The sequence below is a fragment of the Geotrypetes seraphini genome, chromosome 4, assembly GCF_902459505.1.
Source record: "Geotrypetes seraphini chromosome 4, aGeoSer1.1, whole genome shotgun sequence".
NCBI lineage: Eukaryota > Metazoa > Chordata > Amphibia > Gymnophiona > Dermophiidae > Geotrypetes > Geotrypetes seraphini.
The window spans coordinates 8177199-8200283 of NC_047087.1; the positions used below are offsets into that span (position 1 = coordinate 8177199).

Here is a 23085-nt window from a genome sequence, read left to right on the forward strand (position 1 = left end):
GGGGGGGCGGCGGCCAGCGGCTTTGGGGCCTGTTCCCCGATGGCAGTGACATTGGCAGTGGCTTGGGGGAGGGCAAGGAGAAAGAAAGTAAGAGGGCAGGAAGAGAAACAGAAAAAAGAAAGGGGACATGAAGAGAGAAAGAAAGAAAGGGCGGGAAGAGTGGAAGAAAAAGTTGGGGGGAGGGGAATGAGGTCAGGAGGAGAGGAAGCATACAGGCTGAAAGAAGGGAAGAAAGATTGGATGCAGAGTCAGAAGAAGAAAGTGCAACCAGAGACTCATGAAATCACCAGACAATAAGGTAGGAAAAATGAGTTTATTTTAAATTTACTGATCAAAATGTGTCTGAATTTATATCTGCTGTCTATATTTTACACTATGGTCCCCTTTTACTAAACCGCAATAGCGTTTTTTAGCGCAGGGAGTCTATGAGCGTCAAGAGCAGCACTGGGCATTCAGCGCAGCAAACTGCTATCGTGGTTTAGTAAAAAGGGAGGGGGTATATTTGTCTATTTTTGTATGGTTGTTAGTGAGGTGACAGTGCATAGAGTCATCTGCTTTGACCTCTTTGAGAAAACCCCGGAATAGGAATGATTATTAACATTTTCTCTGCGTACAGTGTACTTTGTGTTTTTTAAAAAAAATTTTTATTGTTAGTAGATCACTTTGACTTGGTCATTTTAAAAGTAGCTCACAAGCCCAAAAAATAGCCAATGGTAGACTTCAGAGTGTGGTGGTTAAAGGTACCTTCTCTAAAACGTCAGAAGTGACAAGTGGAGTACCGCTCCTTTTCAACTTATTCATAGGGGACCTGACTCAGGGGCTTCAAGGTAAAATAACACTTTTCGCCGATGACGCCAAACTATTTAACATAGTGAGCGGCTCCGATTTACACGATAGTATGACGCAGGACCTGTTTTTGTTGGAACGTTGGTCATCTACCTGACAGCTGGGCTTCAACGCCAAGAAATGCAAGGTATCCATATTCAAGTTTCATCACGGTGCTCTGGTTTTGGCTCCGGTATTTATAATAATAATAATAACTTTATTCTTATATACCGCCAGTAATCTTGCGACTTCTAGGCGGTTTACAATAAAAGAAACTGTAAATACAATCAAGAGAAGTTTTACATACAGCGAATTAGAGAGTATAGCAGTGTATATCTCGTACAACGACTAAAAGAGTATAGCAATGTACATCTGATAACATTAGTATTGTTAACGTTAGTTTGTGTGTTGCAAGGCCAGGAAGTGCCAAGTTGTTTACACAGAAGTAGAAATATTCCGTAGGTTCATAGAGTATTCATATTTAGTGATTGAGGGGTTGGGGTTAACAGTTTGCAAGTTCAGGTATGTGGTGATGTTACGAGGGGGGTTGATGTTCCGGTTCGTTACCTAGGTATTTCAAGAATAGGTAAGTTTTTAGGTGTTTCCTGAATTCTTCATAGTTGTTTGTGTGCGCAATTAGTTTTTCTAGGTCTTTACCCCATATGGCTGCTTGATATGATAGCAGTTGTTATTGGTGTCTCTTATATTTGCACCCTCTAGCCGGTGGGGAGACAAATTTCATGTGTGTGTTTCTTTCATGTCTGTTTGTTGGGAATGAGAAGAGGTCTGTAATGTATTTTGGGGCTAGACCATTTAATACCTTGAAGCATAGACATCCTAGCTTGAATTTCGTGCGCGCCTCCATCGGCAGCCAGTGTAGGAGTCGGTAGGAGGGGGTTATGTGATCGGACTTCTTCAGCCCGAAGATCATCCTGACTGCTGCATTTTGTATCAGTTGTAGTCTTTGCATTTGCTTCTGGGGGATTGTCAGATGGGTGACTTCCGTTCACCAAGTCTGGCTATCTGTTACCGTCTCATATTTTAAAGACTCACTCGTTATAATTAGAGGTGATTCACACGTCTCTTTATAATGGACATGTCCGATTTTAGCATTTGGATCTTAGTACTATGGGTTTGGTCTTTTCTGGTTTCCTTTCTATAGTATGTTTTTCGTCTGGAGTCTTTTGAGTTTAGAATTACATTTTATGACGTATTTTTGTGGTTATAATTGTATGACATGTCTAAATTGGTCAAGTTATCCATTCTTTCTATTATTTTTTGTCCCCTCATACAGTGGCAGACCGCCCCGGGTGCCAGCCCTAGGGGGGTACACAGCCGGCTGGATCCAGAACCTTCCAAGCTGCTCTAAATGGCACCTGCACCTCAGCACGGCTGCCGTACTTATTCTGAAGCAGAGTCAGCAGCCGCACTGAAGTGCAGGAAGGTCCCATGATGACTGCATTTGCCGCCTCTGCCTCAGGAATTGCGGAACCTTGCTGCAATTCCCTGTGTCTGCTGGCCCACCCCCTCCAACGTCACTTACATCTTCCAGAGGCAGAGGCAACAGAAGCAATCATCATGGGACCTTGCTGGTTTGGAGGGAGAGAGGAGTATAGAAGGGTGGTGGAGGGAGAAAAAGGAGGTCAGGGTGGTAAGGAAGGGTGGTGGAGGGAGAGAAAGGGGGCAGATGCTGATGGAATTGGTATGCAGGGAAAGGAGAGAGAGACATAAGGGGGAAGGATACTGGATGGAATTGGGTTGGAGGGAAAGAAAGGGGGCAGATGCTGTTGGAAGTGGGGGGAAGGGAGAGGAGAGAGTGAAATGCCAGACCATGGAGGTGTGGGAGAGGGAAGGGAAGAAGAGGAGAGAGATGCCAGACCATTGAAGGAGGGAAGGGAAGAAGATGGATGCCAGAATAATAGGGTTGTAGGGAGAGATGGAAGGGGAATACAAGGAGAGAAGATGCCATATAGAAGGGGCAGAGAGAGGGTAGACAGTGGATGAAAGGAAGAGAGTGACAAGACTATGAGGAAAGCAGAAACCAGAGAAGACAATGTAGAAAAAAAATTATATTTATTTATTTTTTTGCTTTAGGGGAGATGCATCGCTGTTTCTGTGGTGTTGCATTGTATACAGAGTCCAGCTTCTTGGTAGTTCAATTTAACCTTTGTCTACGTTTTTCTATTTTATCCCCCCTTTTACAAAACTGTAGAGCGTTTTTTTTAGCACTGGCCATGGTGGTAATTGCTCAGAATTCTAAGAGAGTCTGAACTGTTACCACCATAGCTAAAAACCACATTACAGTTTTGTAAAAGGGAGAGGGGTTAGTTTGTGATTACATATTCCATACTAGGCGAAGGTGTGTTCGAAAGACATGGTTTTCAGTTAGGATTGACTGTGTAGGATTGATCTGTACTAGTCTGGCTTGTTTAGTTTTACAATGGGTGTATTGATGTACTACTCACTGCAATATGTAAGATGCTGCCTTTTCCTAGGCACACTCTTGTGTGATGTGTGGATTGTTACTAAAAATCATATTTTCATACAGATGGGGGGGGGTGTCACAAAATGATGGGCCTCGGGTGTCACATATGCTAGTTATGCCACTGCCTTCATAGTTTATATCTAATCCACAAGCCTGCTTTTAGGACCTACAGGGTATGTATCCCTCTGATTCATGACAATTTCACTTCTCATGTTATCTTATCCATTCTTTTTATTATACAACTGCCCAGATAAGCATCATTCTTTGATGTGATTGGACCTTGAAAATTAGGGCATCAGTGTTCTCCCCAGAAATTTTTTCCAGCCATGAAAAAACATTTGCTGCATTAGTGTGCCACAAAAAATATTTGCTCCGTTTGGTGTGCCGGAGTTAAAAAAGTTTGAGAGACGCTGCTTTATACCATTTGAAAGAGGGCAAATATCTAATTATTCTAGAATTGGATACTTCTTAAATTTAATATATATATTATGGAACAAGTGTCAAACCTTAAGAAAGGCAGTCATATTGCGCATTGGAAAATAACTAATAATAATTAACTAATACAAATAGTACACATTTAGGGCTCCTTTTACTAAGCTGCGATAGCGGTTTTATCGCGCACTCAGCTCGCGTAGAATTGCCGCACATGCTAGACGGTTAGTTCTAGCCGTGTAGCGTGGCAATTCTGCACGCGCTAAAAACGCTATTGCAGCTTGGTAAAAGGAGCCCTTAATTTTCCCCACCACCAAATTTCCCTGTCCCGCCCCACCCAGCTACTTTTTCATGCCACCCGGCTGGAAAAAATTTCTGGGGAGAACACTGGGGCCAAAACCAAAGACTGCACCAAGAGTCTGAAAGAGGTGAAATCAAAATACGATTTAATAGTACGGCGTTTCAAAGCAACTACTTGAGTATCAAATGACAGAGCACGATCTAAGATGGCTCCCAGTCTTTTAATAGTAGGATCAATAGTATAAGAAGAAAACAACGAAAAAAACTGGAAACAACGAAAAAAACTGCAGATTATGTACAAGATGCAGGCGTAGTTTATTAATAAATGCAGTGATATATACAACCTTATGGCCAACCAAGGGACCCGACATGGTCCGTGTTTTGGATAACACGCCTTCCTCAGGGGTCCATAGTTGTCCCATTAGGTTGTATTTGTTACTGCATTTATTAATAAACTACGCCTGCATCTTGTACATAATCTGCAGTTTTTTCGTTGTTTTCTGCTTGCTGTTGTTTACTGCAGACCACGTTGGATTTTTTTCTCCCCCTTGTGCAGGATCAATAGTATAATCCATTCCTTTTAACTTCAAAGAAGTTGCCTTAATTTTATCCAGTGGGCTTCCCAGAAAGATATTTGCCTTTTTATAGTTCAATTTTAATCAAAATGCTTTAGCCCATTGTTCTACTATTTCCAAAATAGATGAGAGAAAATGAAGTGTTTCAGTTGATAAAGAGGTAATAGGAACAATTATAGTTATGTCATTACTGCTGCTCACCCTTAAGACACCTGTCTGCTTGTTGCAGGATAAAGATAAAGTTTCTGTAAACAAGACTCCCAAGTTGGAACAAAGTGATGGAGGGAAAGAAGTGAAAGAAAAAACTACAAAGAGAAAGTTGCCTTTCACTGTTGGAACAAATGGCGATCAGAAAGACTCAGATACTGGTAAGACAGAAGTGTGAAATTTGTGTTTACATTCTAGCCTCAGAAATATGTTTTCTTCATACCTTCACAGTTGTCTGCTTTTCTGGCTACTAGGAAAGTGATTGGTGGGTTGCTAGAATCAGTGCCTGTCAATAACAACCTTGATGAAAAATGTCCCAATGAATTTCCCTGTGTCCATTATCCATTTGTCCCTTGGATTTGTGAAGCTTAGTTATTATTGTTTTTCCTTCTGATGTTACTTGTTTGGGGCTCCCTTTCAGTACAAGGTTATTACTTGATTTTCTTTTTATAAAACTTGCATAAAAATAAAAAAAACGAAGTGTGAAACTATTAGAGTCCCCCTGAGCTATGAGTTCCCAGAAATATGCTTCATATTTTGTAGTTGAAAGACTTCTCAGGAAATTACAAAGCCATGGAATAGAGGGAGATAGCCTAAGATGGATAGGCAAATGGCTGGAGAACAGAAAGCAGAGAGTGGGCATAAATGGGAAGTTCTCAGACTGGGAGAAAGTGACTAGCGGTGTGCCCCAGGGCTCGGTACTTGGGCCCATCTTATTTAATATTTAAAATTTTCATCAATGACCTAGCAGAAGGAACATCCAGTGATATCATCAAGTTTGCAGAAGACACAAAGCTATGCCGGACAATCAGATCGCAGAAGGATAGCGAGGAACTCCAGAGTGACTTGTGTCAGTTAGAGAAATGGCAGATGAAGTTTAATGTGGAAAAGTGCAAATTAATGCATTTAGGCAAAAAGAACAAGGAACACGAGTCAAGTGCAAATCTGGATAAGAGCGAACAAGAAAAGAAAAGTGTACTGATAGATAGGACCCTGAAACTGTTGGCACAATGCGCGGCAGCAGCAAAGAAAGCAAATAGAATGTTAGGCATGATAAAGAAAGGAATCGCGAATAGATCGGAGAAAGTTATAATGCCGCTTTATAGAGCAATGGTCAGAACATACTTGGAATACTTTGTCCAACATTGGTCTCCCAACCTAAAGAAGGATATAAAACTGCTGGAGAGGGTGCAGAGACGAGCAACGAAGCTAATAAAAGGTATGGAGAACTTAGAATACGAGGAACGACTTAAAAGACTGGGATTGTTCTCCCTTGAGAAAAGGAGACTGCGAGGTATCACTTCTAGACTTCCTCTATACCATATTCAGCCAGGGTACAAGTGCTCTTATCCTGCAACTAGGTCTAAGTAGTGCCTTCGATCTAGTTGACCATGCTATTCTGATTGCCTGTCTGGAGTCAATTGGTCTTTCAGGTAACGTATTAAAATGGTTTTGGGGGTTTCTGAGCAAACGATCATATCAAGTCTACAGTGACAATAAAATATCCTTTAGTTGAGTTAACTCTTGCGGAGTCCCGCAGGGCTCTCCTCTATCCCCCATATTGTTCAACATCTACCTTGCCTCATTGGGGAACCTATTACATAGCTTAAAGGTTAAATTTTATATCTATGCTGACGATATCACCATTGTTATTCCCCTTACTTCTCTGACCTCCAAGACAAAGATTCATCTTATCATCCATTCTAAACGAAATCGAACGATGGATGACCGAATTCAAATTGAAGCTCAACACCGACAAAACTAAATTTTTCCTGGCAAGCCCTAACGACAAAATCAAAGACTCTTTGATCTCCTTGAATGGTCAGGACTTCCCTATTGACCACTCCATTAAAATCCTGGGAGTCACCTTAGACCGCCACCTCACTCTAAATGCACACACAGACTTACTAGTTAAAAAATGCTTTTCGGTTCTATGGAAACTCAGAACCATCAGAAAATACTTTGATACACCATTCTTCCGCTTACTGGTTCAATCTTCCATCCTGAGCTTGTTCGATTATTGCAACATTATTTACTTGGGTTCCTTCAAAAAAACCATTCTAAGACTCATAGTCATTCAAAATTCGGCAGTTCGACTGATCTTTAGGCTGAAAAAATGGGAACACATAAGCCCCTACTATCAAAGACTCCATTGGCTGCCCCTAGAGGCGCGAATCCTGTTTAAGTTCACTTGTCTATGTTATAAATCAATATTTGGTCTGGCCCACACTTACCTGGTTTCCCATGTCAATCTAGCAAATTATCTTAGGCCCACACGAAGAATTCATCTGTTCACCTATCCGACAATAAAAGCCTGCCACTACAAAAGATTCTTGGACAGAACTCTTGCCTTCCAGGCAGGCAAATGGAACGACTGGCTTAGTAACGTTTTCACGCGCTGTTCATCCTACTTCAATTTTAGAAAACCATATAAGAATATTATTCTTATTATTATTATGATCGAGACTTTCAAAATACTGAAAGGAATCGACAAAATAGAGCAGGAAAAAAAATTATTTACAATGTCCAATGTGACACAGACAAGAGGACATGGACTGAAGCTAAGGGGGGGACAAGTCCAGGACAAATATCAGGAAGTTTTGCTTCACGCAACGAGTGTGGACACTTGGAATGCTTTCCCAGAGGAGGTTATTGCGGAATCCACCGTTCTAGGGTTTAAAAGCAAACTAGATGCACATCTCCTTACGAGAGGCATAGAGGGATATGGGTGACTAAAATTATGCCAGATGTACACCTTGCTGGGCCTCCGCGTGTGCGGATCGCCGGACTTGATGGACCGAAGGTCTGATCTTGAGATGGCAGATCTTATGTTCTTTGTATTGCTGCTGGGAATTCTTTTAGGATCAAGCAGTATTACAGCAGCATTTATGAAACCAATTTACTTCTAATCTAGACACCAGATGCAGATTATTTAAAATTTCTCATAGAGCACAAGTGGAAGAATGCTTAGAGTAGAGTCCTGGAGATAGCTGCCATTTGAATCACAGTTTTGCTTGCTTTTTGGCTTAATATGAAGGCACTGGTTATTGATGACCTGCATAATTTTTTTAAGTAGGTAAAACTGAATGTGGAATTCTATTTTTTTTTTTTTTTAATTTGCTCAACTAATTTAATGCAGTTTTTGTTAAAAGTATTGTTTGTCAGGTAAGGGTCATTTTTCAACAGGGCACCTAGTCTGTGAAGGCACATAGACAAGCATGTTTTTATTTGCCTTTCTAAAATTAAACATAGACCATAGAAACATGATGGCAGATACCACATCAGAAGATAGGTGTGTGCCCTAAGGCAGTGCAGGAGGCCCACTTCATCCTGGACACAGGGGCAAAACATTGATCCAGAATGACGGCCATGGCATTGAACTTCCGAAAAGGAAATTACGAAGGAATGAGAATCATGGTGGGGAAGAAGATTAAGAAGAGGATAAGCACTGTAAAAACGCCAGAGTAAGCATGGTCCCTTTTTAAGGACACAGTCACCGAGGCGCAAAATCTATATCTCAGGACAAGCAGGCAGCATATTCTCTACATGTGGGTGACGTCACCGACAGAGCCCCCTAGCAAACGTTTTCGCAAGCAGACTTGCTCAAAGACCTTCAGGCTTGCGATTGGCCCGCGCATGCACACGTGCCCCTCCCGCCCTGCCTAGGCATGCGTCTCTTCAGCATGTCCTCAGTTCTCTGTTTTCCGTGGAGCCAAAAGCACTGCTCCCTTGCTTCGCGCGATCTCGTTGTCCCTCTTGAATCGCGGCTTGTTTGGTTAGTTTCTGTTGAGTTGCTATGTTCGTGTCTTTAGTTTCCTTTATTTTCATTTTTTTAAGTTCGTATATTTTTGACCGGGTTCCCGGTCTTCCTCTGGCCGCCTGGCCTTGTGGGGCCGCGGCCGTCTTTTTCTTATGTCCCGGCCTAGTTCCGGATTTAAAAACTGTACTAAGTGCAATTGGGTTATCTCCATCACTGATCCTCATCGTTGGTGTGTGGAGTGCTTGGGTGCAGAGCACCACGCTGAGTCGTGTCCCTGTTGTGCAACTTTACAACCGTGGGCTCTTCGTCGAAGGGTGGCCAAGATTCTCCAACTCTTCGGCCCCATGGATCCTGCGGGATTGGCCTCGAGCTCAGCCTCGACACCCTCATTGGGCGCCTCGGCCTCCAAGTCCCCGTCGGACTCGAAGGCTCCGGCCTCGGTCCCTCCTGTTGCTCCGGCCTCGGGTAAGTCTCCTCTTCTCTCCTCAGGTGTGCCGGCAAAGCAGCCTACCTCGGAGCCTCATGTCAGCGCCGCCTTGTCGGTATCTTTGAGACATCTATCTAAGCGTGCTTCTTCACGTAGGGAATACTCTTCCTCTAGGTCACCCCCGAAGGAGCGCACTGCTGTATCTCCGACCCACTTACCTTTGGTCTTGGTGCCTATGTTCGAGGACATACTTAAGGCTATCATTACCACGCAGATTTCCTCGGTGGTGAGCCAGCTAGTCCCGACTTCGACGCCTTTGACCTCGGTCTTGACCCAGTCGCGATCTGATCAGCCTGAGCGTCCCCTCGTCTCTCGAGGCCTCACCCGTAAGATTCGTCGGGTTTCCTCGAGCGAATCTTCCTCCCCTGATGACTTTTCGGGGCTCCAGGCCGGAGGCCCATTTTTCCCCAGCTTCTGCGGCGAGGCTTTCCTCTTCTAAAAGGCCCCGGTCTTCCTCACCCTGTCGGGGCAGGTCTCTGACCTCGAGACCATCTACACACACGCTTGTCCTCGAATTGGACTATAGTGTATGTTCCCCATCGAGGCGATTGCCGGCTTCTAAAGGGCCTACTTCGAAGCCGGTTGGGGAATTTTCCTATACCCCCTCTTCTCTGAGGCTTCACCAGCGGTTTCCTCGGACTCGGGGGTCTTCCCCTGTCCATCTTGCACGGGTCCGTTCCTCAACGCCTCCTAGATGACTTAGTCGATCCTTTTCCGTCTCCCATTCACGGGACTCTAAGGCTCCGGCTTACTATTCCAGGGAAATATCTCCCTCTTTTTCGGCCGCACCCCGGTCTCAGTCGGAGTCTCCCCGGGAGGATGAATCTTCTCGTACCTCCTCCTTTTCTCGTTTCATCTCTGACATGGGCAGAGCTTTGAACTTAGATCTTCAGTCCGACTCCCGCTTTACCCAGGAATACCTGGCGGAAATGGGAGTTGACAATATGCCTCGTGAGGTGCTTCGCCTTCCATTGCATCAGGTTTTCCAGCAGACGTTTCTCCGGAACCTGGAGACACCATATGCTTTCACGGCTATTCCCTCCAAGTTGGAGTCCCGGTACCAGACTATCCCGGTTAAAGGATTTGAAAGTGCTCAGCTTTCACACCAATCCTTGGTGGTTGAGTCTTCTTTGAAGAAGTCTAACCCCTTGAAGGTTTACGCTGCCGTCCCCCCTGACAGGGAGGGCCATACGATGGACAAATTTGGTCGCTGCCTTTATCAGAATTCGATGATGGCGAACCACGTCCTTAACTACAATTTCATCTTCACATCCTACCTCCTGTTCTGTATAGATGCCCTACATAGAATCATAGAAAATGACGGCAGAAAAGGGCCATAGCCCATCAAGTCTGCCCACTCTAAGGACCCACCCCCTTGATTATACTGACCCACCCCCCTGCCTCCGCTCGTTCCGGGAGGTCGTACCAGAGCCTCGGCGTCAGGAGTTTTGTTTCCTTGAGGAGACCCTCTCCCAACTCTGCCTGTATATGTTTCAGGCCTCTTACGACGCCTTTGAATTGTCCTAGAGAGTTACAGCCTTTGCGATCGCCATGCGCCGCCTCACTTGGCTCCGGATTGTGGATATGGATCCAAATCTACAGGATTGACTTGCCAATCTCCCGTGTGTGGGTCATGAGTTCTTCGATGATTCCATCGAGGTGGCCATGAAGGTTCGAGGGGAGATCCAGAAGCTATAGACTGGTGAGTCTGACTTCGGTACTGGGAAAGATGGTAGAGGTGCTGATAAAGGACCGCATCATTGATCACCTTGACGGACACAATCTGATGAGGACCAGCCAGCATAGCTTCAGCAAAGGAAGATCTTGCTTGACAAACTTACTGCACTTCTTCGAGAGAGTAAACAGGCAGATAGACAAGGGTGACCTGTTCGACATTGTATATCTGGATTTTCAGAAGGCGTTCAACAAGGTCCTGCATGAAGGAGTACTTCGAAAAATTGCGAACCATGGAATCGAGGGTGAAATACTCATATGGACTATAAACTGGTTGGCGGATAGGAAACAGAGTGGGGATAAATGGACAATACTCGGACTGGAAAAGCATTACGAGTGGAGTGCTGCAGGTTTCGGTGCTTGGACCCGTATTCTTCAACATATTTATAAACGACCTGTAAATTGGTATGACGAGCGAGGTGAATTAATTTGCAGACGATACAGAATAGTGAGGACACAGAAGGATTGCGAAGACCTGAAACGTGACATAAACACGCTTGAGAAATGGACCGCAACATGGCAAATGAGGTTTAACGTGGATAAGTGTAGGGTGATGCATGTTGGTAACAAAAATCTTATACACGAATACAGGATGTCCGGTGTAGTACTCTGAGAGACCCCCCCAGGAAAGAGACTTGGGAGTACTGGTAGACAAGTCAATGAAGTCATCTGCGCAATATGCGGTGGCGGCGAAAAGGGCAAACAGAATGCTAGGAATGATTAAGAAGGGGATCACAAATAGATCGGAGAAGGTTATCATGCCGCTGTACCGGTCCATGGTATGCTCCTACCTGGAATACTGCATTCAGCACTGGTTGCCGTACATGAAGAAGGACATAGTACTGCTCGAAAGGGTCCAGAGAAGAGCGACTAAAATGATTAAGGGGCTGGAGGAGTTGCTGTACAGTGAGAGATTAGAGAAACTGGGCCTCTTCTCTCTTGGAAAGAGGAGACCTGGGACATGATCGAAACATTCAAGATAATGAAGGGAGTAGACTTAGTAGATAAAGACAGGTTGTTCACCCTCTCCAAGGTAGAGAGAAAGAGAGGGCACTCAAGTTAAAAGGGGATAGATTCTGTACAAACGTAAGGAAGTTCTTCACCCAGAGAGTGGTAGAAATCTGGAACGCTCTTCCTTAGTCTGTTATAGGGGAAAACACCTTCCAAGGATTCAAGACAAAGTTAAACAAGTTCTTGCTGATCCAGAACGTATGCAGGTAAGGCTAGACTCAGTTAGGGCACTGGTCTTTTGACATAAGGGCCATCGCGGGACCGGACTACTAAGCACGATGGACCACTGGTCTGACCCAGCAGTGGCAATTCTTATGTTCTAAGTGTATATACATACACATGTATTTTATAAACATATGTGTATACCTTTCAACAGCTTTACCCAAATACCACCACTAGGAGCATATTCATGTTTGGAACATGAAAGAGCACACTGCTTTTAGGTGTTTATACCCTCAGGCAGTTTTATATGCACCTATTTCTGTGCATAAAATACAGTACAGTTTATGCACAAAGAGGTTTAATGATATACCTAGAGGACAATTGAAACCGCATTTTGGGTTTTGGTTCTTTTTAATTTTTTTGCTTGTGTCTGCTCTAGCTCCAATTCCAAAAGGGCCACTGTGATCTTCAGTGGCTATCTCAAATGCCTATCCCACAATAGAAAAGAAAAAACACAACCCCACATGTGAAAATATAAACCAAAAAAGAAGTGGTTCCCCAAAGTCAATCAACTTCAGGGACAATCAATTTATTTGAACAATATAAATCAATGATACATATATAACATATACCTAAAACAAATCAGGTATAACGAGGAATCTTTCAATCCTTTTACATACTGAACCCCAACATGGTCTTTCAGTTTGCAGCATTCTTCAAAATTGCGTTTTTAAAGTACCGTGTCAGGCAGCAGGCTCCTAACTTGATATCGAGAGTATTCCTTTGGTGTTATTACTTGCATTCTAGCGCCATTTACAGGGCTTCATTTATACACTCCTAAAGAAGGCTACCTTAGCCAAAACGGGAAGGCTCTATGGAGGCCCCAACTAAGGTGGACTTGCAGGAGCTGTTTGCTGCAATGAAGACTGAGATATCAGGTGCCACTGAGCAAATTAGAGAGGCTGTGCATGAGCTATGTCAAGACCTTGCTGAGCTGGGCAGCAGAATTGATACCGTTGAGATTCTAATGGACTCCTTTGAGGAAAAAGTGGTGGGGTCCCAGCGGAGTGTGGAAGATCTGTGAGGCAAGTTATTGGAGCTGGTTGACAAGGTGGAAGACATGGAGAATCGGGCCTGCCGCAATAATATCCATGTGCGGGGTGTGCCTGATGTTCCTCAGTATAAAGATGCTAAAACAGTGGTGGAAAAATTGGCTAGATGGCTCTTACAGGATGAGACCTTGGACCCAGGAAATGAGAGGGCGCACCGAGCCTTGGGACCCAAGTCGGGTGACCGGCCTAAGGACATTGTGGTTTGCTTTCAGAGCTTTGCTTTGAAGGAGAGGCTGTTTTGCAAAGCTCGGGAGATGGGCACGGTTCGTTGGGAGGATTATCGGCTGGAGCTCTACCAGGATATCACTGCAAGCACTTTGCAAAAATGAAGGGCATTCCAGGAAGTGACTCACTCCTATGCTAGAGCCAATATTCAATATTGCTGGACCTTCCCTTTTGGTCTGTTAATCTAATCGTCTGTTTGTGAGTCGCTCATACTTATGCAGGCTCAAGGTGACTTTAAAGAGAGGAGAGAGGAGGGAGAAGGGCAGGAGGAGATGAGAGAGCATAGGTAGGAGGGGGAGGAAATAGAATAGGGGGAGGGAAGGTACAGGAGATTAAACGTCCATAAGCGGGTTGTCTCCCTTGATGACGCAAAGGCTTTGCTGCATAAAGAAGGCATTGAGATGGTATTGGTTCCTGCAGCCTAGGTGGCTGCCAGCTCTATTCAGCAGCACCTGACCACTTTTGCTTGCAGAGAGTGGAAAGGAGATTTCGGCTGCAGCATATAGCTTCTGATGCAGCTCCCATGAGTTCTGGGACTAGACCCTCCTGAGTTTCTTTAGACTGAAGTCTTTGGGAGATCTCCTTCCCTGGTTTTTTTTTTTTTTTTTTTTTGGATTGCTCTTTTGGCACTGTTTGCACATAGGCTTGGTTTTGGGTAGTAATTGCATGAATGGTACTGTATGTAGTATGGCTGCAATGTGAATATGGTGGGACTTTTGGGGCGGCGGGAGATGCATGGTTTTGTTTATGGGGTTTTGGAGGGTTTTTTTTTTTTTTTTCTACTTTTGTGCTCTAGTTATGTGGGGACCCCTTTGGCTTTGTGGGATGGGTTGGGTGGGAAGGTGTTAGAGTCTGAGCTAGTTGCTATTGGCTTCACTGCATATGTGGGTGAGTGGCTTGGGCTGGATTTGACTTTTCTTTTTTCTCTTTGCAATGGGGATTTTACTTTTTTTTTCCTGTTCTATGTGGGTTACTGGCTTTTGAGGACTGGTACTTCCTTTGATGCTAGTAGGAGATCTTGGAAATCCACCTGAGGTGGAGGATGGGAGGGTGTGGTGGTGGGGGCTGAGCTCTGTGTTTGCATTGGACATGTTAAGGGTTGGAAGTCAAGATGGAGGTACTTAAGATAATTTCTTATACAGTAATGTGCGTGGCCTCAATTCAACACATAAGCGTAGGGCTTTTTTTCAGGAGTTAGTATGCCTACAAGCATATATCTGCCTGGTACAAGAAACCCATTTAAAGAAAACTCATGAGGGCTACATGAGGGACTCCCGATTTCCTCTCACTTTCTGGGCATCTATGGAGGGGTCACCCTAGAGGGGTGGGGTAGGTATCTTATTTGTTAAACATCTTAATGTAGAAGTGCATCGAGTAGTACGGGATCCTCAGGGGAGGAAAAAAAAGAAATGGCATCAGCATTTTTGGCCAAAATCAAAAGAAAGCTGAATGCAGATTTCAAGCCAGTTTTGTCACTGAAAATAAAATTGTTGGCCTTTGTTACAACTGCTACCCCCACTTCTGAAGCAGTTTTCTAGCAGCCTGCTGTAAGGATTGTTAGTGGCCCCCACAATATATGGTTGGTGGGGTCACTTGAGAGGCGCCTTACAAACACCAGGTCCCAGGTTCAGTTCCCTCATTGAAGATTCACCAGGAAGTAGAATCAAAAAGGCACAGCCAGAGGTGATTGCATAAAGAATATATTATAGAAATAGGCTTATAGAAAAGCAATATTTATAAGCATTACAATTAAGCATTACAATTAATGAGAGAGCAACGCAGTTTCCCTGCTTTACAGAATTCAGAAGAAAAGAGAGACATACAAGCCTGAAATTCCAGGGAAAGGCAGAGAGAGAGAAAAGGGGGATGGGGTGATGGTCCAAGCTTCGTGTTCCATAGATAAAGAGAAGGATAGACAGAAAGAGAGAGCTCCAGAGAAACAAGAGAGGACCAGAGTGCCAAGAGCCAAGAGAGGGGGGTGATGCTGTGAGGGGGCTTTTATAGTTGGAAACTTATTCTAAAAACCAGAATCTATTGAGCTTCAATAGAAGTTAAATCTCCCCCCTCCTTCATAGACAGGAGAAAAATAGGCTGTAGTCATATATGTATTTCCAATCTGTCTCTGACAATAGTTTCTGATTAACTTTAGTTATCTGTGCACCTGGACCCATTGTCCTAAGCACCCTCTTAATCAGACATTAACACAATAACACCTTTTAGCTAATCATGATTCAATCAGGGCTACTTAAAACAGTCTTTTTGGGTTATATGAAACAGTCTACCTACACTCAGGGTCCATCTGCATTCACATGCCAAAGTCAGATTGATATAATTTCCCATAGGCCTTTGCTGACATAAGTTATGCCAACTGAAAATGCTGATTGCTAGCGATAGCTATGCTGACATCTGCCTAAGTACATATTTCATAGGGATTTTATATCCACGGAACTTTTACTTGATTTTCAGATAGATAGAATTCTTTTAAAAATTGCCACATAAGAACAGCCATAGTGGGGTAGACTGATTGTTAATCAAGAACATAAGAATTGCCGCTGCTGGGTCAGACCAGTGGTCCATCGTGCCCAGCAGTCTGCTCACGCGGCGACCCTCTGGTCAAAGACCAGCGCCCTAACTGAGACTAGCCCTACCTGTGTACGTTCCGGTTCAGCAGGAACTTGTATAACTTTGTCTTGAATCCCTGGAGGGTGTTTTCCCCTATGAGAGACTCCGGAAGAGTGATCTAGTTTTCTACCACTCTCTGGGTGAGGAAGAATTTCATATGTTTGTATGGAATCTATCCCCTTTCAATTTTAGAGAGTGCCCTCTCGTTCTCCCTACCTTGGAGAGGGTGAACAACCTGTCCTTATCTACTAAGTCTATTCCCTTCAGTACCTTGAATGTTTCGATCATTCCCCTCTTAATCTCCTCTGCTCAAGGGAAAAGAGGCCCAGGATCCTCAAAGTACTTGGTAGAGTCCTAGATAGTAGAAAGATTCCATGCTATCAAACTTAGGAACATCAGTGACTTTCACCACATCGATGAACTTTTCTTCCAGGTGTTCCGCAGGGGTCAGTGCTGGGACCGCTGCTATTCAATATATTTATTAATGATCTGGAAACGGGGACGAAGTGCGAAGTTATCAAGTTCGCGGATGAGACAAAACTCTCCAGCAGGGTCAGAACTGTTGAGGAATGCAAAGAATTGCAGAGCGACCTGAACAAACTGAGTGAGTGGGCAAAAAGATGGCAGATGAGCTTCAATGTGGAGAAATGTAAGGTTTTGCACAAAGGGAAGGGAACTCCATGTACAGCTATACGATGGGAGGGAGGGTACTGGGGGAAGGCAACCAAGAAAAAGATCTGGGGGTATTGGGGGATAACACAATGAAGCCGGCGGCGCAATGTGCAGCGGCTTCAAAGAAGGCGAACAGAATGTTAGGCATTATCAAAAAAGGTATCACTACCAGAACGAAGGAAGTTATCCTGCCACTGTATCGAGCAATGGTGCGCCCACATCTGGAATACTGCGTCCAATACTGGTCGCCATACCTCAAGAAGGACATGCTAATACTCGAGAGTGTCCAGAGGAGAGCAACGAGGATGATAAAGGGCATGGAGAACCTTTCATATGCCGAACGGTTGGACAGGCTGGGATTCTTTACCCTGGAAAAGCGGAGACTGAGAGGGGACATGATAGAGACTTATAAAATCATGAAAGGCATAGAGAAGGTGGAGAGGGACAGATTCTTTAGACTAGCGGGGACAACAAAAACAAGAGGTCATTCAGAAAAACTGAGAGGAGACAGATTCATAACGAATGCAAGGAAATTCTTCTTCACTCAACGGGTGGTAGACACCTGGAACGCACTTCCCGAAGAGGTGATAAGACAGAGTACAATTCTGGGGTTCAAAAAGGGATTGGATGACTTCCTGAAAGCGAAGGGGATAACAGGGTACAGATAGAGGTTTACCTTACAGGACATTAAGCGAACAGGGTATGGACATTTAGGTTAGGTAGGGAACACTTGCAGGTCATGGCCTGGGGGGGGGGGCCGCCGCGGGAGCGGACTGCCGGGCACGATGGACCCCTGGTCTGACCCGGCAGAGGCAATTCTTATGTTCTTAAACCTTTTCTTTAAATGCAGATTTGCCAAATGCCCTAACCACATCCAGCTTAACTATTCATAGAGCCAAAAAAAATTTTTTTTTCCTATTTATTTTAAAAGTATTCCCATGTAACTTCGTTGAGAGTCTCCTAGTCTTGGTACTTCGTGAAAGAATTAATAATTGAAACATAGAAATATGATGGCACATAAAGGCGAAATGGTTAAGGGGCTGAAGGAGTTGCCGTACAGTGAGAGATTGGAGAAACTGGGCCTCTTCTCCCTTGAAAAGAGGAGACTGAGAGGGGACATGATCTAAACCAGGGGTGTCAAAGTCCCTCCTCGAGGGCCGTAATCCAGTCGGGTTTTCAGGATTTCCCCAATGAATATGCATTGAAAGCAGTGCATGCACATAGATCTCATGCATATTCATTGGGGAAATCCTGAAAACCCGACTGGATTCCGGCCCTCGAGGACCGACTTTGACACCTGTGATCTAAACATTCAAAGGGAATTGACTTAGCAGATAAAGACAGATTGTTTACCCTCTCAAAGGTAGGGAGAATGAGAGGGCACTCTCTAAAGTTGAAAGGGGATAGATTCCGTACAAACATAAGGAAGTTCGTCTTCATCCAGAGAGTGGTAGAAAACTGGAACGCTCTTCCGGAGTCTGTTATAGGGGAAGACACCCTCCAGGGATTCAAGCCAAAGTTGGATAGTTTCCTGCTAAACTGGAACGTACGCAGATGAGGCTGGACTCATTTAGAGCATCAGTCTTAGACCTAAGGGCCGCCATGTGAGCGTACTGCTGGGCACGATGGACCACTGGTCTGACCCAGCAGCGGCAATTCTTATGTTCTTATGTTATCCAGTCTGCCCATTTGCAACATACACTATCTCCTTCTCTCCCTAAGAGATCCCATGTTCCTATTCAACTAAACTAAACTAAGCCTTAAGTTTATATACCGCATCATCTCCACGGAAGCGGAGCTCGACACGGTTTACAAAGCTTAAAAATACAAGAAGAGAGGGGAGAGAGAGTTTACAAGAGCATATGAAAAAGAGGGGAAGTAAGCAGGAGATGTTATATATTAGAGAAAAGCCAGGTTTTCAGTTGTTTCCGGAACAGTTGGAGGGAGCCCAGGTTCCGCAGCGGGATAGTGAGATCGTTCCAAAGGCCCGTGATTTTGGAGAGGAGGGATCTTCCCAGTTTGCCTGCATGGGGGATGCCATGTAGAGAGGGGAAGGATAGTTTATGTCTGTGGGCGGATCTGGTGGTAGCAGGCGTTTGGGCGAGGAAGGATAGAGGGATTAGTGGCGGAAGGATGCCATGAATTATCTTGAAAGCTAGACAGGAGCATTTGAAGTGAATTCTGGAAAGTACAGGGAGCCAGTGAAGATTGGTAAGTAAGGGGGAGACGTGATCAAATTTGCGTTTAGCAAAAATCAATTTGGCCGCAGTATTCTGGATGAGCTGGAGTCTGTGAAGACTTTTTTTTGTTAGGCACAGGTAAATGGCATTACAGTAATCGAGTTTGGATAAGATGATGGATTGTACCAGGACGGTAAAGTGTTTTTGGTGGAAATAGGATCTAACTTTCCTCAGCATGTGGAGGCTGAAAAAACATGATTTTGCCAAGGAGTTCAGGTGATCGTTTAGGGAGAGGGAGGAATCGATAATGATGCCGAGGACCTTGCTTGAGAACTCAAGGCGAAGAGCGGGACCTGTGGGTCAACTCTTTCTTGAATTAATACACTCTGTCTCCACCACCTCTTCTCTTCAGATAGACTATTCTACGCATCTATCACTCTTTCTGTATAAAAGCATTTTCTTAGATTACTCCTGAGCGTATCACCTCTTAATCTTCATCTTACGCCCTCTCATTCTGGAGCTTCCTTTGAAAAGAAAGAGATTTGCCTCATGCACATTTATACCATATAGGTATTTAAATGTCTCTATCATATCTCCCATCTCCTGTCTTTCCTCCAAAGTATACATATTGAGATCTTTTCTGTGCAATAGATATGGTATGCTAAACCAAGGGTCTTGCATCCACTCCTGCGAGTCCATTGCAGGAGATATTGAATACTATTTTGTCCTTGGAAAAGCAGGCAGAATATTCTCACATGTAGGTGATGTCATCCACAGAGCCCGATACAGACAGTAGTAAAAGTGAATTGCCACTTTAATTTTTTAGAAACTTTGTGACTGCCCGCACTGCACATGCGCGAGTGCCTTCCTGCTCAATGTCTGCTCATGGTACCTCAGTTCTTCATTTTCCATGGAGCGAAGAAATACTATTTATATCCCAGGACAAGTAGGCAGGTATTCTCACATATGGGTGACGTCATCGAGGGAGCCCAGATGCGGACGCCTCGCAAGCAGACTTGCTTGAAGAAACTCGAAGTTTCGAGTCGCCTGCACCACGCATGCGCAAGTGCCTTCCCGCCCAGGTAGAGAATGACACGGGGAAAAAATCTGTCCCCGTCACTGCACTGTCCCCGGCCCACCATCCTCTGCACCGCCCTGTCACCGCCGTTCCCTTCACCGCCCCGTCACTGTCACCGCCATCCCTTTCACCGCCCCGTCACCGCCAGTGCCATCCCATTCACTGCCTCGTCACTGTCCCCGCAGTATCCATATAAGCCTCAGTACTGCGAAACACCATGAAGACAGAAGAGAATCCTGCCACCACCACTACTACTACTACTACTGCACTGAGAATCTGTTTCAGTGCCTCTGCCCTGTAGTAAAAACAGAACATAAAATAAATCAATTGACTTGTCCTCCCTTGCAATGACGTGTCCCCCATGTTCACCTATAGCTCGAATCAGGTCAATTGTGCACAATAAAAATGCAGGTGGATCTGGAACGTGAGCGCAGGCAGGCAGTGATACAAAAACAGCAGACACCTGACTGATTGCAGTGTTCTGCCATCTCCCTCCCTCCATCTCACCTTAGATGTAGAGTATGCCGGCTTTCTTTTTCGCCCAGCCGCACGTGTGGGTGCTCATTTGTTCAATATTCTCCTCTGATGCAACCGGAAACAGGAAGTTGTAAGAGAGTAGAAGATTGATCAACTCGAGCAGCCGCGCAAGCGCGGCTTTTTGAACGCGTGCGGCTGGGCGAAAAAGAAAGCCGGCATACTCTACATCAGTGTTTTTCAACCTTTTTACACCCGTGAACTGGCAGAAATAAAAGAATTATTTTGTGGACCGGCAAACTACTAGGACTAAAATTTTAAAACCCTGTTTCCGCCCCATCTCCGCAAGCTCGGTCACCTCAGTAACTATAGAAAAATAGACAAATATAGTGCAAAATATAGAAAGCAGATATAACTTCTCAAAACTGACACATTTTGATCACTAAATTGAAAATAAAATAATTTTTCCTACCTTTGCTGTCTGGTGATTGATTTCATGAGTCTCTGGTTGCGTTTCCTTCTGTCTGTGTATCCTTTCTTTCATTTCTTTCTTTCTGCACTCAGGCCCAAGAATTGTCCCTTTCTATTCCCTCCCTCTTTCCTTCCTATGTCCTTAGTGCCCCCCGGTGCCTCCTTCCCATGTCTTTAGTGCCCCCAGTGCCTCCTTCCCATGTCCTTAGTGCCCCTTCCTGTCTTTAGTGCCCCCAGTGCCTCCTCCCCATGTCTTTAGTACCCCAGTGCCTCCTTCCCAGGTCCTTAGTGCCCCTTCCTGTCTTTAGTGCCCCCAGTGCCTCCTTCCCAGGTCCTTAGTGCCCCTTCCTGTCTTTAGTGCCCCCAGTGCCTCCTTCCCATGTCCTTAGTGCCCCCAGTGCCTCCTTCCCATGTCCCTTTCACTGCCTTCTACACTTTGTCCCACCCTCACCCCCGAATCCTACCTGTCTACCTTTCTCCCTCCCTAGCCAAAGCCAGCCTGCTGCTTCCCTGCTGCTCAAAAAAAAAAAAAAAAGCCTCCTTCCTTTTCCCCTGCTCTTACCGCCATGCTCATGCTGCAACTACTAAAGCCGACAGGAAATCTTTCCGACTCAATTCTGACGTCGGAGAGGACGTTCTGGGCCAGCCAGGCAGCGATTGGCTGGCCCAGAACGTCCTCTCCGACGTCAGAATTAACATCGGAAAGACTTCCTGTAGGCTTTAGTAGCTGCAGCATGAGCATGGTGGTAAGAGCAGGGGAAAAGGAAGGAGGCTTTTTTTTTTTTTTCGCTCGGACCGGCAGAAATTCAACTGGCGGTAAGGAGGATGGAGGGAGATGGCGGGGACCGCGCGATCCTTGATTGCCTCACTGCGGGGACAAGTCCATTCACCGCTCCACGGGGCGGTGAATGGCCTTGTCCCCGTCCCGCAGAGGCCACTATTTTTTCTTTCCCGTTTCGGCGGGCTACCCGCAGCTAAATGCGGCTAGCCGCGGGTAACCCGCCACCGTGTCATTCTCTACGCCCAGCACAGGGTGCATCTCCTCAGTTCTCGGTTTTCCGCGGAGCTGAGAAGTCCGTCTTTGACTCTCTGCATTTCACTTCGTTCACTTTGTGCCTTCTTTCAACCACGGTTTGTGTGTTTTTCTTCACGAATCGCCGTTTTATTTTATTTCTTTTAGTTTAAAAAAAAATAAAAATTTTTCTTCTTCTGTTAATTTTTCGAGACAGGCTGCTCGGCCGCAGCCCAAGGGCTTCGACTTTGCGGCAGCTATTTTTCCGTCTATGTCCCGGCCTGCTATGAGCTTCAAGAGGTGTAGCAAGTGTCAGCGTGCGATCTCTCTTATGGACCATCATGGACGCTGCCTCAAGTGCCTTGGGCCGAAACATCATCCTAGGTTTTGCCTGCCTTGGCAAACACTTCAGCCTCATTCTTTTAAGCGTCGTTGCATTCTGGTGGATAAGCTTTTCGAGATGGAGTCTCCTGCTGATCCCTCGACTTCGAAGGCGTCTTCGACCTCGACTTCGACCTCGAGGTTCCTTCTGCGCCTACTGCTTCCACCTCGAACCTCATCAGACCTTCGTCGTTTGCAGCGGCTCTTGCTTCAACGTCATCTGCTGTATCTTCCCCTGTTTCCTCAGGTCAGATAGCTCAGCAGTCGGTTCCGCCGGTGGTGATTAAAGTGTTCAAGACTCCTAAGTCGAAACACACTCACACTACCTCGAAGGAACCTCCAGCCAAAGCAGGTGGTCCGGTTTCAGATGCGGATCCATCCTTGCCGGCTTCTTTTCAGACTTTGTTAGAGAAGCAGTTTATTCAGTTCTTTACTAACATGGGACCCAAACTGCTTCCTCTTATCCAGCCTGGGCATTCAGCAGACTCCCGCTAGGTCGAGCCGCTTCCTTTGCCACAGTCTGAACCTTACACACTCTTGGCAGGGAGCAGAGTCTCTGCGAGTGTCTGGTCTGCAATCCATGCATGAAAAGCAAGGAGCAGATTCTTTGCGAGTGCCTCGACGAGAATCCTCACACTCTAAACAAGGAGCAGAGTCTTTGAGAGTGCATTGAGGTTCCTCCACCAAGCCTCTGGAGCTTCGATCTACAGCCTCTAGTCCTATTCATACATCGGCATTGGCTGCCTACGTCTCCGAGGCGAAATCTCCTCGATCCTCGAGATCTGGTTCCATACACAGTTCTCACCGACATTCGAGGCCTTCATCGAGGCATCCTTCCAGGCATCGTTCTTCTTCTTATGACAGACCATCTTCCTCGAAG

The 23085-nt window shown here is 45.3% G+C and overlaps 1 protein-coding gene across 4 annotated transcripts in view; it reads left to right on the plus strand.

Annotated features, from left to right (window-relative positions):
- Nucleotides 1-23085, plus strand: part of ANKRD11 (ankyrin repeat domain 11) — a 456185-nt gene that overhangs the window by 129824 nt on the left and 303276 nt on the right. For all 4 annotated transcript variants that reach the window (XM_033940962.1, XM_033940964.1, XM_033940960.1 and 1 more), the window contains one exon: nucleotides 4847-4985. In XM_033940962.1, the coding sequence (XP_033796853.1) occupies nucleotides 4847-4985 (139 nt within the window). The remainder of the gene's footprint in view (nucleotides 1-4846; nucleotides 4986-23085) is intronic.